This window comes from Rhinopithecus roxellana, chromosome 20, assembly GCF_007565055.1.
Source record: "Rhinopithecus roxellana isolate Shanxi Qingling chromosome 20, ASM756505v1, whole genome shotgun sequence".
Lineage (NCBI taxonomy): Eukaryota > Metazoa > Chordata > Mammalia > Primates > Cercopithecidae > Rhinopithecus > Rhinopithecus roxellana.
In genome coordinates, this window is record NC_044568.1 from 25,497,270 (window position 1) to 25,514,697 (window position 17,428).

The following is a 17,428-nucleotide window of genomic DNA, read 5'->3' on the forward strand; positions in this document are numbered from 1 at the left end:
CACAGTCTATCTAATAGGGTAGACAATAAATAAACAATTATGATACAATTATGATTTTTTTATTTCCTTAAGGAAAACTTTTGACTTTACCTCCAGGCATCCCATTTGACCCATTTCCAAATAAGATAAGGTGGCCAACTTCTGAAAGAGAATGCAATAGAGTTTTGTACCAAGAGATTAGTTAGGATTATATATAGTTGCCTCTAATAGAAACCTGATATGCAGTGGCTTGAACAGTTAGAGGTTTAGTGTTTTATCACATAAAAGAAATATACAGGTAGACATTTTAGGGCTAGCACAGTAGCTGCGTAAGTCATTAGGGCCCCAAGCAAGTTTTTTCTTCTCTGACATCTTTAGCATGTGGTTTCCATCCTAAAGATTGTCTTACGATCTAAAATGGCTGCTGGAGCTCTAGCCATGACATCCTTATTACCAGAAGGGATAATAAAGAGAAAGGTATGGAGGAAGGGTAAAAGGGAACTTCCATTGGAGTTGAATCCTCTTTTAAGAGCCTTTCTCTAAAACCTACTTAACAACTCTACATCTCATTGATCATGCTTATATGTAAGGAACACATGGTTATGTTTACCAGAACACATTGTCACCTCAAATAATTTAGGGAGGCCAAGCACCATGGCTCATGCCTGTAATCCCAGTACTTCAGGAGGCCGAGGCAGGCAAATCACCTGAGCTCAGGAGTTTGAGACCACCCTGAGCAACATGGCAAAACCCTGTCTCTACTAAAATTACAAAAATTAACCGGGTGGAGTGGTGCCTGTCTGTAGTCCTAGCTGCTTGGAAGTCTGAAGTGGGAGGATTGCTTGCCCGGGAGGCAGAGGTTGCCATTAGCTGAGATAGCGTCACTATACTCCAGCCTGGGCAAGAGTGAGATCCTGTCTTTAAAAACAAAAAAACAGGCCGGGCGCGGTGGCTCAAGCCTGTAATCCCAGCACTTTGGGAGGCCGAGACGGGCGGATCACGAGGTCAGGAGATCGAGACCATCCTGGCTAACACGGTGAAACCCCGTCTCTATTAAAAAATACAAAAAAACTAGCCAGGCGAGGTGGCGGGCGCCTGTAGTCCCAGCTACTCGGGAGGCTGAGGCAGGAGAATGGTGTGAACCCGGGAGGCGGAGCTTGCAGTGAGGTGAGATCCGGCCACTGCAAGTGCCAGCCTGGGCGACAGAGCAAGACTCCGTCTCAAAAAAAAAAAGAATAAAAATAAAAACAAAAAAACAAACAAAACAATGTAGGGGCCTGTTACTAAGGAAGAAGTAAAGGAAGGATATGGAGTAGGCACCTATCAATGGGTAGTAGGCACAACCAGGCATGGGAAACTTAGATTTTTATAACAGAAATTGTTTTCAAACTACACTACAGACTTTTTTTTTTTTGAGATGGAGTCTTGCTCTGTCGCCCATGCTGGAGTGCAGTGGCATGATCTCGGCTCACTGCAAGCTCTGCCTCCTGGGTTGATGCCATTCTCCTGCTCCAGCCTTCTGAGCAGTTGGGACTACAGGCGCCCACCACCACGCCTGGCTAATTTTTTTGTATTTTTAGTAGAGATGGGGTTTCACCGTGTTAGCCAGGATGGTCTCGATCTCCTGACCTTGTGATCCTCCCATCTCGGCCTCCCGAAGTGCTGGGATTACAGGTGCGAGCCACCGCACCTGGCCCACAGACCTTTCTTAAGGTGGGAATAACATCCATCCCAGGCTACTGCAAGAACAGTACTCAAGAACCCAACCCAGCAAATCATTGCAAAGGGGCTATGACGGAGTTTTTTCATGGCAAAGGCAGACAGCTAAGCTGATAATCTCTACTCTTTATTTATTTTTTTTAAGACAGTCTCAGTCTGTTGCCCAGGCTGGAGTACAGTGGCACCATCTCGGCTCACTACAACCTCTGCCTCCCAGGCTCAGGTGATTCTCGTGCTTCAGCCACCCAAGTAGCTGAGATTACACACTGTGCACCACCACTCCTGGCAAATTTTTGTATTTTTAGTAGAGACAGGGTTTTGCCATGTTGACCAGGCTGGTCTCGAACTCCTGGCCTCAAGCAGTCCACCTGCTTTAGCCTCCCAAAGTGCTGGGATTGCAGATGTGAGCCACTGCACCGGCCTTAAACATTTGTGTTCTATAATGTAGAAAGAACTTTGGAATCTCAGCCTGTATTTATTCCGATACACCAGGCATCCTATTGGACACATTTTCAAATAAGGTAAGGTGCCCAATCTCTGAATGAGAGTACAAGTAAACTGGCACAGGACAGGGATGCCCTCTCTCACCACTCCTATTCAACATAGTGTTGGAAGTTCTGGCTAGGGCAATCAGGCAAGAGAAAGAAATAAAGGGTATTCAGTTAGGAAAAGAAGAAGTCAAATTGTCCCTGTTTGCAGATGACATGATTGTATATTTAGAAAACCCCACTGTCTCAGCCCAAAATCTCCTTAAGCTGATAAGCAACTTCAGCAAAGTCTCAGGATACAAAATTAATGTGCAATAATCACAAGCATTCTTATACACCAGTAACAGACAGAGAGCCAAATCATGAATGAACTTCCATTCACAATTGCTTCAAAGAGAATAAAATACCTAGGAATCCAGCTTACAAGGGATGTAAAGGACCTCTTCAAGGAGAACTACAAACCACTGCTCAGTGAAATAAAAGAGGACACAAACAAATGGAGGAACATACCATGCTCATGGATAGGAAGAATCAATATCGCGAAAATGGCCATACTGCCCAAGGTTATTTATAGATTCAATGCCATCCCCATCAAGCTACCAATGAGTTTCTTCACAGAATTGGAAAAAACTGCTTTAAAGTTCATATGGAACCAAAAAAGAGCCCGCATTGCCAAGACAATCCTAAGTCAAAAGGACAAAGCTGGAGGCGTCACGCTGCCTGACTTCAAACTATACTACAAGGCTACAGTAACCAAAACAGCATGGTACTGGTACCAAAACAGAGCTATAGACCAATGGAACAGAACAGAGTCCTCAGAAATAATACCACACATCTACAGCCATCTGATCTTTGACAAACCTGAGAGAAACAAGAAATGGGGAAAGGATTCCCTATTTAATAAATGGTGCTGGGAAAATTGGCTAGCCATAAGTAGAAAGCTGAAACTGGATCCTTTCCTTACTCCTTATACGAAGATTAATTCAAGATGGATTAGAGACTTAAATGTTATACCTAATACCATAAAAACCCTAGAAGAAAACCTAGGTAGTACCATTCAGGACATAGGCATGGGCAAGGACTTCATTCTAAAACACCAAAAGCAATGGCAGCAAAAGCCAAAATTGACAAATGGTATCTAATTAAACTAAAGAGCTTCTGCACAGCAAAAGAAACTACCATCAGTGTGAACAGGCAGCCTACAGAATGGGAGAAAATTTTTGCAATCTACTTATCTGACAAAGGGCTAATATCCAGAATCTACAAAGAACTCAAACAAATATACAAGAAAAAAACAAACAACCCCATCAAAAAGTGGGCAAAGGATATGAACAGACATTTCTCAAAAGAAGACATTCATACAGCCAACAGACACATGAAAAAATGTTCATCATCACTCGCCATTAGAGAAATGCAAATCAAAACCACAATGAGATACCATCTCACACCAGTTAGAATGGCAATCATTAAAAAGTCAGGAAACAACAGGTGTTGGAGAGGATGTGGAGAAATAGGAACACTCTTACACTGTTGGTGGGATTGTAAACTAGTTCAACCATTATGGAAAACAGTATGGCGATTCCTCAAGGATCTAGAACTAGATGTACCATATGACCCAGCCATCCCACTACTGGGTATATACCCAAAGGATTATAAATCATGCTGCTATAAAGACACATGCACACGTATGTTTATTGCGGCACTATTCACAATAGCAAAGACTTGGAATCAACCCAAATGTCCATCTGTGACAGACTGGATTAAGAAAATGTGGCACATATACACCATGGAATACTATGCAGCCATAAAAAAGAATGAGTTTGCGTCCTTTGTAGGGACGTGGATGCATCTGGAAACCATCATTCTTAGCAAACTATCACAACAACAGAAAACCAAACACCACATGTTCTCACTCATAAGTGGGAACTGAACAATGAGATCACTTGGACTTGGGAAGGGGAGCATCACACACTGGGGCCTATCATGGGGGGGGAGGAGGGATTGCATTGGGAGTTATACATGATATAAATGATGAATTGATGGGTGCTGATGAGTTGATGGGTGCAGCACACCAACATGGCACAAGTATACATATGTAACAAACCTGCACGTTATGCACATGTACCCTACAACTTAAAGTATAATAAAAAATAAATAAATAAATAAATAAAAAAGAGAGAGTACAAGTAGCCTTCTTCCCTTTTATTCTGGCATCTTACTTTTTTATATAGCATCAGAAGCATGTGATATGTGATTAGTCAGTTGTAGAGGGACGTTTAAAAATCACCTTTGAACTATCTTTTTCCAAAAACTCAAGAAATTGATCCCTAGACTATAGTTTGCAGGCCATGTTTGCATTCATTCCTCTGGATATTCAAAGCACGATATTCGAATCAAGTTAAATAGAAAAATTACAAGTTTATTCTGTTTCTTGACTTGAGGGACAGTATGAGAAATAGCCATAAACATACTTCATAATCTGAAACACCACTATTAAAGACAGTTTCTCTTAAGTTGGTCACTATTGCATGCATGTGTGCATGCACACACAAACACAGTCCTTTCAACTTAAAGGAAAAAAGTTAGTGTTTCCTGTTGGCGTGGTAGATTTTGCTTTATCATACAACAAGCGACCTATAACAACTTTATCACATTTACTTTTTGCCTTGGCTTCCAGGAACTTCATAGTCAAGCTCATTTACAGTAATAATAGTAATTTCTTCAACTCTAGACTTGAAGTTTACTTCCTATTGTGTTTTAAAATTTTTTCTATTTATTTTTTCTTGGCTTTATTTGTATCTATATTGTAAAATGCCTCATATCCTTTCTGAAAATAATATATAAACCAATAAAAAAGAGTACATTAATTTCTATGAAAAATTATCAAGAAATTGGGAAAAGCTCATATCCCAAATAATATGAAAGAATTGGAGCAGTAGGATCTAAATTTACCTGTCCTCCATCATCTTCCATTTACTAGCGCATGGAACAAGGGTAATAGTCATAATTTATGTCCCTTCCTCAGCCAGATCTGGCATATACTGTCTGTGTGTATTAGACCAGAAAGGACCAGGCTGCAGAAATACCACTATGACTAGTAACATACAGCTAGTCCTCCACCTGCAACCCTACCACACACATACCTGAAACTTCTTGACCATTCTGTCTGCTCTGTACTGGTAGATTGTGGAACAGGAGTTCTATAGGACCCAAGCATTATGTATATTGGAGAGAGGATTAAATAAGGGGCAACTAGGATGTTACTAAACAAACATAAAAAACCTTTTTTAGGTACTGTAGGTAACAGGGTAGCTAATGATGAATGAGCCTATTTACTCAGTAGCTAATTGTAAGGATAAACTAGTATCCTAGTAGCTTGTTGAATGTAACTATATTATTCAGTACAGTGGTTAAATATAATAATAGTTTCAGATAATGGCGGGTTTAAAGTTCCCAGGTGACAGATAAGACCATGGTTCAAAATAATTTATGCGTAAGTGAGCCTTAAGTATGTATTGTCTTTACTGTTCTTTTAAGGCAATAAGGTGTGGAAAAATTGGTAGATATTCCCTTGGTTTTGCCTACTAAGCCACAGGCTTGGTTATTTCAAGCCTAATCTCTTTTTTAAGACCATTACACTAACCCATAAGCCTACCCTACAAGATGCTTTAAATATAGGATGCCAGTATTTATTGCCTTAGCAATTTGCAGCTCCTCTGTTTTTTAACATTGGATTAATATCAATGTAGCAGTGCTACACCTTGATTTAAAATGGCTTGATGGCTCATGCCTGTAATCCCAGCACTTTGGGAGGCTGAGGTGGGCGGATCACAAGGTCAGGAGATCGAGACCATCCTGGACAACATGGTGAAACCTGTCTCTACTGAGAATACAAAAAAATTAGCTGGGCATGGTGGTGCGTGGCTGTAATCCCAGCTACTTGGGAGGCTGAGGCAGGAGAATCCCTTGAACCTGGGAGGCGGAGGTTGCAGTGAGCCGAGATGGCGCCACTGCACTCCAGCCTGGCAACAGAGCAAGACTCCGTCTCAAAACATAAATAAATACATTAAATAAATAAATCAATGTAGTTTTAAAGATAATTTAATACTTATTTTCATTGCTACATGAGAGTTTTTTTCTTGTTTTGTTTTGCTTGCTTTTTTGTTTTTTGCATTTGAGAGTTTTCAGATGTACTTTCTGGTACTGTTATTTCACATCTATTAGAAACTTAGCTTACTGCTAGAATGCCTTTGCTCAATACTTAATAACACAGATGATCTCTGCTATTTTCCCTGAAGACCCATGTTGACATGTTAGCATGAATAATCACTAATTTGATATAACTTGATCAATACTGCTTTGAGCTACAGTGCAGTTGTTCAATATCAATTATATAATTTGTTATCTATAAATGGCAAATGCTTTTTTAGTTTTCAAAATTGTTGCATTTAAAAAATGTCTTCTGTGTCTTTCTGAAGATGAAAAATTTGGAGTGGTTTAATTCCTTTTGGGATTCTTCTTCTGCTTTACTGGTTGTCTTTTTTTTTTTTTTTTTTTTTTTTTTTTTGTGAGGATGGAGTCTCGCTCTGTCGCCCAGGCTGGAGAGCAATGGCATGATCTCGGCTCACTGCAACCTCTGCCTCCTGGGCTCAAGCAGTTTTCCTGCCTCAGCCTCCCAAGTAGGTGGGACTACAGGCACACACCACCATGCCTGGCTAATTTTTGTATTTTAGTAGAGACAGGGTTTCACCATGTTGGTCACGCTGGTCTTGAATTTATGACCTGAAGTAATCTGCCCACCTGAGCCTCCCAAAGTTCTGGGATTACAGGTATGAGCCAGTGCACCCAGCCAGTTCTTGTCTTGGTATCCTAGTTCTGTAATATATTGTCCTTCAAAGTGACTTCTGCAACCTCTGTGCAATAAGCATTGGGGTTGGAACTGTTGATAGATCCAATAAGAGGACAGATAACAAGGAATGCCTTGTTAGCAAGGTTAACTAGTATATTTGATCATAATTAGTTATCCGTTTGCTTTATTCTTCCAATATGTGAGTAACAAAGGTATTTTGTAGCTTCTGTTGTTTCCTGCCACAATCGTGTGTTAAACAGTCATACTTAATAATAAAGTTAGCAGATGATGAAACGTTATACCTTAAATGCAGAACCTTCATCTTATATGTGCATTCCTTAAAAATTCAAGAATTTTAGCCTGATGGATTGTTTTTATTAATAAATACATCACTATAAAAGTCTAAATATGCTGTTAATGAATTATTTGTTCTTCTGACCTAGTTACATGTATAGAATTAAAGAGTCTTTATTTCAGCTGTTTAGTTCTAACACTCTGAAAATTTAATGGCTTAATAGTGATCACTCTGTTATTTTGCATGATTCTTTGGGTTGACTGAGCTCAGCTGGTCCATTCATATGGTGCCAGCTGGGGTCTCTTAAGTACCTGGATTCAGTGGGCGCTCAGCTGAGGTTTAACATCCAAAATGGCTAGGGTGGCTGGAGTGGTTAGGGATTGTCTGGGCCTTTCTCTGCACCATGCTAGTTGGACTTCTTACTCAGGACTCCAAGATAGCAAAAGTGGAAGTTACCAGCATTCTTCAGTGCTAGGCTCATAACTTGCATACTGTCACTTGGCCACCCTCCATTTGTCAAAGCAAGTCATGGGCCAATTCTCAAGGAGAGCAGGCATAGATACTGTACGTCTTAATGGCAGGAGGATAGGCATGCAAGTACAGGAATGAAGAGAAATTACTAACTTGGCAGACAATCTACTGTACTTAGTTTTGCAATTTTGTCATACAAAAATATTTTTAATGCCTAAACTTCAGTTTAGCAGAGAATAGCAATCATACATATCTTTCTGTTTTGACCTAATTTTGGGTAGTTGTTTTCTGACAAATTTTAACAATTTCTGTGTAGTTGAGTTGTTTATAACCACAATTATCAATAAACAAATTAAATTTTTATATTTTTCTCTTTAGCATTGATTGTGCAGGTATTTTGAAACTCCGCAATTCAGATATAGAACTTCGAAAAGGAGAAACTGATATTGGCAGAAAGAATACTAGAGTACGACTTGTGTTTCGTGTACACATCCCACAGCCCAATGGAAAAGTGCTTTCTCTGCAGATAGCCTCTATACCCGTTGAGTGCTGTAAGTGAGCTTGTGATGATGTTTTAAGATCTTATTTATAATAGCTTATTTTGTGTTTTACTTACAATGTAATGTATGCATCTGAAGTGTAAGCTGAGGCATACAGTCTGGGTTGCTGGTTTGATTTTCTCATGTGGAAATGAGCTAACATATTTGGGTGGAAGAGTACTGATCTTGGAATTAGAAAATGGTTTCTCATGATAGTTTGACTAGGTAGCTCTGTGAACTATAGACAAACTCTGTTGGCCACAGTTTTCTTATCTGTAAATGAGAATGGGGGCTTGATGCCATCTGAGGATCAAATCATGAAGCTATGATTCAGATGCTTTAAGTATCACTTGGTCATCTTCATTTCATTAAAATGTCAGCCTTCATGCTAGGAGGTGCTTAACCTCTGTAAGCTGACACTTTGGCTGTATAAGACTTAACAGAGCTTTTATTCAAATTATTTACAACATCCGATTGAGATAGTGAATGTTGGCCGGGCGCGGTGGCTCAAGCCTGTAATCCCAGCACTTTGGGAGGCCGAGACGGGCGGATCACGAGGTCAGGAGATCGAGACCATCCTGGCTAACATGGTGAAACCCCGTCTCCACTAAAAAAAATACAAAAAAACTAGCCGGGCGAGGTGGCGGGCGCCTGTAGTCCCAGTTACTCGGGAGGCTGAGGCAGGAGAATGGCGTAAACCCGGGAGGCGGAGCTTGCAGTGAGCTGAGATCCAGCCACTGCACTCCAGCCCGGGCGACAGAGCGAGACTCAGTCTCAAAAAAAAAAAAAAAAAAGAGAGATAGTGAATGTTTTTTCCTGACATATACAAAAGCCAGATAAAAGAAAAGACCCTGGAACCTGACATGTACTCAATCCTGGGGAACTGTGGACCTTGGGCAGGTTAGCTAGTATGACTTGAAATATAGAGACTAGTACTTAGATCTTTAGGACATAATTTAGAATATTCTGATTCCTGTTTTATTTGCATAGGAGGAAACAGGCACAAGTATCTCTAGTACTCATTCAAGGTTATTTGCTTTTTGGTGATAGAGCTGTGCTACCTAGAAAACACGGAGTTTTGCTCTTCTTGCCCTGATTGGAGTGCAGTGGTGTAATCTCGGCTCACTGCAACCTCCACCTCCTAGGTTCAAGCAATTCTCCTGCCTCAGCCTCCCAAGTAGCTAGGATTACAGGCACCCACCACCACATCTGGCTAAGTTTTTGTATTTTTAGTAGAGACAGAGTTTCGTCACATTGGCCAGGCTGGTCTGGAAATCCTGACCTCAGGTGGTCCACCTGCCTCGGCCTCCCAATGTGCAGGGATTACATGCATGAGCCGCTGCGCTTGGCCAAACACATGTATTCTTTTATTTGGGGTGAGGGGGTTGGGTGTTTTTTGAGATGGAGTCTCACTGTCTTGCCCAGCCTGGAATGTGGTGGCGCAATCTCCGCTCGCTGCATCCTCTACCTCCAGGGTTCAAGCGTTTCTCCCGCCTCAGCCTCCTGAGTAGCTGGGACTACAGGGGCATGCCACCATACCCGGCAAATTTTTGTGTTTTTAGTAGAGATAGGGTTTCACCATGTTGGCCAGGCTGGTCTTGAGCTTATGACCTGAAGTAATCTGCCCACCTCAGCCTCCCAAAGTTCTGGGATTACAGGTATGAGCCACTGCACCCAGCTTGTATTCTTATATTATTGTTACTAGTTTTAGACAGAGCCTCACTCTTTCACCTAGGCTTGAGTGCAGTGGCACGATCTCGGCTCACTGCAACCTCTACCTCCCGTGTTCAAGCGATTCTCCTGCCTCAGTCTCCTGAGTAGTTGGGATTACATGCATGTGCCACCACGCTCAGCTAATTTTTGTATTTTTAGTAGAGATGGGGTTTCACCATGTTGGCCAGGCTGGTCTTGAACTCCTGACTTCGTGATTTGCCCACCTTGCCCTCCCAAAGTGCTGAGATTACAGGCGTGAGCCACCAGACCTAGCCCTGTATTCTTAATTTGGGGCCTCATCTGCTATAAAATCTTTCATGCCTTCTTTTGCTGTTTGCTGAATTGGAGTGATACTTTATCATTTGCCAGTTGACTGTGGGAATCACTGAGTAAATCTGTGGTGAATTAGCTGTAGAACTAATTTTTGACTTTTCCCCATGTTGCCCAGGTTGATCTTGAACTCCTGGACTTAAGTAATCTGCCCACCTTGGCCTCTCAAAGTGCTGGAATTACAGGTGTGAGCCACCATGCCGGGCTGGCAAAGTAATTTAAATTAAGTTCATAGAGTAGTTTGAGTGTTTAAGATGAAGTTATGCTAAAACGATTCTTTTTTTTTCTTTTTTTAAAAATAAAATTGGCCAGTCGCTGTGGTTCATGACTGTAGTCCCAGTACTTTGGGAGGCCAAGGCGGGTGGATCACCTGAGGTCAGGAGTTCAAGACCAGCCTGGCCAACATGGTGAAACCCCATCTCTACTAAAAATACAAAAATTAGCTGGGCATGGTGGCACACGCCTGTAATCCCAGCTACTCCAGAGGCTGAGGGAGGAGAATCGCTTGAACCCAGGAGGCAGAGGTTGCAGTGAGCCGAGATCACGCCATTGCACTCCAGATTGGGCAACAAGAGCAAAACTCCATCTCAAAAAACAAGAAAGGAAATGGATGGAGTGGGGAGAAAAGTGGGATGTAGAGAAATTCTAGGAGCACCACTGCACTCCAGCCTGGGCAACAGGGTGAGACTCCATCTCAAAAATAAATAATAAAAAATAAAAATAAGATTAGCATGTGATTATTGAGAATATAGAAAATGCAAAATGGGGCTGGGCATGGTCCCAGCACTTTGGGAGGCCAAGTTGGGCAGATCACAAGGTCAAGAGATCACGACCATCCTGGCCAACACGGTGAAACCCCGTCTCTACTAAAAATGCAAAAATTAAATGGGCATGGTGGCATGTGCCTGTAGTCCCAGCTACTCGGGAGGCTGAGGCAGAGGAATCGCTTGAACCTGGGAGGCAGAGGTTGCTATGAGCTGAGATCATGCCATTGTACTCCACCCTGGCAACGGAATGAGATTCCATCTCAAAAAAAAAAAAAAAAAAAAAAAGAGAGAGAAAACTCAAAATGGTACAAAGAATGCTATAATATTAAATTATTTTGTAATATTACTATTTATATATAGTCAGTATTAACCTTTTCTGGCTCTTTTTTTTTTTTTTTTTTGAGATGGAGTCTCCCTGTGTGATCCAGGCTGGAGTGCAGTGGCACAATCTCAGCTGACTGCAGCCTCTGCCTCCCAGGTTTAAGTAATTCTTGTGCCTCAGCCCCCCAAGTAGCTGGGATTACCGGCCACCACACACAGCTGATTTTTGTATTTTTAGTAGAGATGGGGTTTTACCATGTTGGTCACACTGGTCTTGAACTTCAAGTAATCTGCCCACCTCAGCCTTCCAAAGGGTTGGGATTACAGGCGTAATCCCACTAGGCCCAGTCTGGATTTTCTTTTATTGTATTTGTATGTCTTTTTATAAATACACATACACACACAATGTTTTTTAATTGGCCTTATCTGATATAGTTTTATATCTTGTTTTGCAGTTTTCACTTATACTATCATAGACATTTTCTTTTTTTTTTTTTTTTTTTTTTTTTTTTTTTTTTTTTTTTTTTTTTTTTTTGAGACGGAGTCTTGCTCTGCCGCCCAGGCTGGAGTGCAGTGGCCGGATCTCAGCTCACTGCAAGCTCCGCCTCCCGGGTTCACGCCATTCTCCTGTCTCAGCCTCCCGAGTAGCTGGGACTACAGGCGCCCGCCTCGTCGCCCGGCTAGTTTTTTGTATTTTTTAGTAGAGACGGGGTTTCACCGTGTTAGCCAGGATGGTCTCGATCTCCTGACCTCGTGATCCGCCCGTCTCGGCCTCCCAAAGTGCTGGGATTACAGGCTTGAGCCACCGCGCCCGGCCGACATTTTCTTCTGTTATTAAATATTAAGTATTATTTAAATATTGTTAAATAATAAATATTCTTCAAAAATATTTTCACCACACGAGTAGTTTTTTGGCTTTATGCCATCTATTGAACACATTTTTATTTTCTTTTGAGGTGGAGATTTGCTCTGTCATCCAGGCTGGAGTACCGTGGCACAATCTCAGCTCACTGCAGCCTCTGCCTCGTGGGTTCAAACAATTCACCCTGCCTCAACCTTCCGAGTAGCTGTGATTGCAGGTGCCTGCCACTACACCTGGCTAATTTTTGTGTTTTTCAGTAGAGATGGGGTTTCACCATGTTGGCCAGGTTGGTCTTGAACTCCTGACCTCAGATGATCTGCTGGCCTTGGCCTCCTAAAGTGCTGGGATTACAGGTGTGAGCCAACACACCCATCCTGAACACACTTTTGCTGTTACTTAGAACGTACCTGTAATCAGTGTTTGTTTTCAGGCCCCTTCTCCATGACCTATTTAGAACAGTAGAGACATGAGTATTTTCTGAGATCTGGGTTGGTGCTTGGTACATCCCAAGTAATAGTTAATCCTAAATCCCATACCTATCTTTTTTTTCTTTTCTTTTTTTTTTTTCTAGAGACAGAGTCTCACTCTGTTGCCCAGGCTGGAGTGCAGTGGCGTGATCTTGGCTTGCTACAGTCTCTGCCTTCCAGGTTCAAGAGATTCTCCTGCCTCAGCCTCCCAAATAGCTGGGATTACAGGCATGCACCACCGCGCCCGACTAATTGTTTTGTTTTTAAGTAAAGATGGGGTTTCACCATGTTGGCCAGACTGGTCTCAAACTCCTGACCTCAGACTGGTCTCAAACTCCTGACCACTTGCCTCTGCCTTCCAAAGTGCTGATATTACAGGTGTGAGCCACTGTGCCTGGCTGCATACACATCTTTTTCTTTTCTTTTTTTTTGAGATGGAGTCTCACTCTTTCACCCAGGGGTGGAGTGCAGTGGCGTCATCTCTTGGCTCACTACAACCTCCGCCTCCCGGATTCAAGCGATTCTTCTGCCTCAGCCTCCAGAGTAGCTGGGATTACAGGCGCGCACCACCATGCCCGGCTAATTTTTGTATTTTTAGTAGAGACGGATTTTCACCATGTTGGTCGGACTGGTCACGAACTCCTGACCTGGTGATCTGCCCGCCTCGGCCTCCCAAAGTGCTGGGATTACAGGTGTGAGCCACCACGCCTGGTCTGCATAGGAATCTTCTATGAAAGGATTGATTACAGTACTCTCTTTGAATGGGGCTGGGGTCCCAATTTATGTACTTTTGTGACTAGGTATTGAGTAGTTGAGAGCTGTTGTGACCTGGGAATGGATGATTTCCTAACGGCATTGATTTTTTAATGTCCTTAAAATACTCTGCTAGCCAAACAAAACACAGCTGATCTTCAAACCCACCAGTTTTCCCACCCACATACTACGAATAAAAGTGGACCTGTTTTCCAAATGTGAAGAGATATAATCAACACTTTTAAATTTTGTTTTAATTCAGAGAGAAACCTAGGTATCTAGGTAGTTGGCGAGAAGAAACCATTAGAGGCCAGGTGTGCCGACTCATACCTGTAATCCCAACTCTTTGGGAGGCCTAGGCAGGAGTACTGCTTATGTCCAGGAGGACAGCTTGAGCCCAGGAGTTGGAGACCAGCCTGGGTAACATAATAAGACCCTGTCTCTACGAAAAAAAAATTTTTTTAGTTGTGTATGGTAATGCATTCCTGTAGTCCCAGCTCCTCGGGAGGGTGAGATCTGAGGATCACTTGAGCACAAAAGATTGAGGTGGCAGAGCTGTGATCACGCCACTGCACCTCATCCTGGGTGACAGCGCATGACCCTTTCTGAAATCTAACAAACAAAAACAACCATTAGAGAACCTACACAATGAAAAGAAGTACAATCTACAGTTTGAAACTCAAGCAATTAAAAGAAAGAAATGCGAGAAATAGGATCTCTAGAAAATGTAGCAACTTGGAACCAGTCATTATCAGAGAAAGGTGGCACCATGAATGTTGTTTATAAAAGTTGATAATGTAAATAGCTGGACACAGTGGCTCACACCTATAATCCCAGCACTTTGGGAGGCCAACATGGGAGGATCACTTGAGCCCAGGAGTTCGAGAACAGCTTGGGCAACAAAGTGAGACCCTGTCTCTACAAAAATAAAAATTTAAAAATCGGCTAGGCACAATGGCACATGCTTGTAGTCCCAGCTACTTGGGAGGCTGAGGTGAGAGGATTGCTTGAGCCCAGGAGTTTGATGTTTCGGTAACCTGTGATCATGCTACACTGGGCAGTAAATAACCTGGGCAATAAATAACCTGGGCAACAGAGCAAGACTCTGTCTCTAAAAAAATAAAAATATAGGCCAGGCGCAGTGGCTCACGCCTGTAATCCCAGCATTTTGGGAGGCTGAGGCGGGCAGATCACCTGAGGCCAGGAGTTTGAAACCAGCCTGACCAACATGGTGAAACCCCGTCTCTACTAAAAATACAAAAATTAGCTGGGCATGGTGGCACGTGCCTGTTACCCCAGCTACTTAGGAGACTGAGGCAGGAGATTCGCTTGAACTCTGGAGGCGGAGGTTGCCATGAGCTGAGATTGCGCCACTGCACTCCAGCCTGGGCAAGAGAGCGAGACTCCGTCTCAAAAAATAAATAAATAAAATTTTAAAAATGAATTTAAAAAGAAAGGCTTACTTGGTGTTTGTCTGCTAGTAGTTCCCTAGAACTTGTCTTCTCTTCATTGCACGGAATATAATTTTACATCTTTGAACTTAACATACTTTTTATAATTAGATTTATAGATTTTAACGGATAGTTGTTGCGTGGAAGAAACATATTAAACATTTAAGCGAAAAAGAGAAAAGCAGATGAGGTAAATGTGTTGGAGTCAGTATGAAGTTGAAGATATTAATGAAGTTTTATTAGTTTCTTTATAGTTTAAGAAAATAATTGTCTGAGTGTGGTGGCTCAAGCCTATAATGCCAGCACTTTGGGAGGCCAAGGCAGGAGGACTGTTTGAAGCCAGGAGTTTGAGACCAGGCTGGGCAACGAAGTGAGACCATGTTGCTGTTTAAAAAAAAAAAAAAAATTGGCTGGGCACAGTGGCATGCGTCTGTAATCCTAGCTACTTGGGAGGCTGAGATGGGAGCATCACTTGAGCCCAGGAATTGGAGGCTGCAGGGAGCTATGATCAAGTCACCGTGCTCCAGTTTGGGCAACAGAGTGAGACCCTGTCTTAAATAAATAAATATACTTAGAAATCACATTAATATATCTATTTGTTTTATAAACAACTTAGTTATTTTAGTGTGTTGTGTTACCATTGTCTTGAATTTTAAAAGCCTGAATGAATTAATCCCAAAATTTGCTTCTCTTTATTTTCTTTTTGTAGCTTGAGTTTGTCATTTGTGTATGAAAGATTTTTAACTAATATTTTGTTTTTTCTCAACTCTTTAAAAAAATTCAAAACAGCCCAGCGGTCTGCTCAAGAACTTCCTCATATTGAGAAGTACAGTATCAACAGTTGTTCTGTAAATGGAGGTCATGAAATGATTGTGACTGGATCTAATTTTCTTCCAGAATCCAAAATCATTTTTCTTGAAAAAGGACAAGGTAAGTAATATATGAGTTGATTGACTTCAAACTAAGGGGCAAAGGGTAAAATAAATTATTTAGATGTTTCAGTAACAAAAATGACAAAGTAGTTTTCATAAAGCTATGGGTGTCATTTTGCACTAGAGTCTATTTTAAACCAAATATTTATTAAATTTTCATATAAATGTTAAATTATTTTTAAGGAGCTGGGCATGGTGGCACATGCCTATAGTTCCAGCTACTCAGGCTGAGGCAGGAGGATCACTTGAGCCCAGAAGTTCTAGGTTACAGTGAGCTCTGATTGTGCCACTTCACTCCTCAGCCTGGGCAACAAAGTGAAACCTTGTTTCTAAATAATAATATAATAATAGTAATTTAAGATGTCTGAAAAGTAGAATTCCCCCAGCAACTCTACTCCTAGGTATATACTTGAAAGGGTTAGAAATACATGTCCATACATAAACTTACAGACAAGTATTTATAGCAACTTTATTTATAGTTGCCAAAAAAATGTAAACAACCTAAATGCTCACCAACTGATAAATGGAAAAACAAAATGTGATATATCCACACAGTGAAATATTATTTAGTCATAAAAATTAATGAAGTACTCCTACATGCTGCAGCATGGATAAACCCTGAAAATAGGCTCAGTGAAGGAAGCCAGCACAAAAGGACACATAGTATATGACCCCATTTATATAAAATGTCCAGTATAGGCAATCCAGAAACCAAAAGTAGATTACTGGTTACCAGTGGTTGGAGGAAGTTGTCAGTGGTAAGTGACTGCTGATGGGGACTGGGTTTCCTTTTGGAGTGATGGAAATGTTCTGGAATTAGTGGTGATGGTTGTACTGCTCTGTGAATATCCCCCAACCCTCTGAGTTGTATACTTTAAAAGGATGGATTTTATAGTATTTGAATTATACCTCAATTATTTTTAAAGTAGAAGAATTCATGTTTATCAGGGTGTTTTTTTCTTTTCTTTTCTTTTCTTTTTCTTTTTTTTTTTTGAGAGGGAGTCTCACTGTGTTTCCCAGGCTACAGTGCAGTGGCACGATCTCGGCTCACCGCAAGCTCCGCCTCCTGGGTTCACGCCATTCTCCTGCCTCAGCCTCCCAAGTAGCTGGGACTACAGGTGCCCACCACCACGCCTGGCCAATTTTTGTGTTTTTAGTAGAGACGGGGTTTCACCATGTTAGCCAGGATGGTCTCAATGTCCTGACCTTGTGATCCACCCATCTTGGCCTCCCAAAGTGCTGGGATTACAGGTGTGAGCCACCTTGCCTGGCCTTGATTTTATTCTTTCTTGTGCATATTTAAAACACTTTTACGTCAGTTATTTCCTCTCAGTTTTAAAAACATTTAGAACTTATGGCCGGGCGCGATGGCTCAAGCCTGTAATCCCAGCACTTTGGGAGGCCAAGACGGGCGGATCACGAGGTCAGCAGATTGAGACCATCCTGGCTAACACGGTGAAACCCCGTCTCTACTAAAAAATACAAAAAATTA

General features: G+C 41.7%; 1 protein-coding gene across 5 annotated transcripts in view; it reads left to right on the forward strand.

Annotated features, from left to right (window-relative positions):
- Positions 1-17,428, forward strand: part of NFATC3 (nuclear factor of activated T cells 3) — a 162,908-nt gene that overhangs the window by 91,004 nt on the left and 54,476 nt on the right. For all 5 annotated transcript variants that reach the window (XM_010355051.2, XM_010355052.2, XM_030924648.1 and 2 more), the window contains exons 5-6: positions 8,180-8,352; positions 15,794-15,934. In XM_010355051.2, the coding sequence (XP_010353353.1) occupies positions 8,180-8,352; positions 15,794-15,934 (314 nt within the window). The remainder of the gene's footprint in view (positions 1-8,179; positions 8,353-15,793; positions 15,935-17,428) is intronic.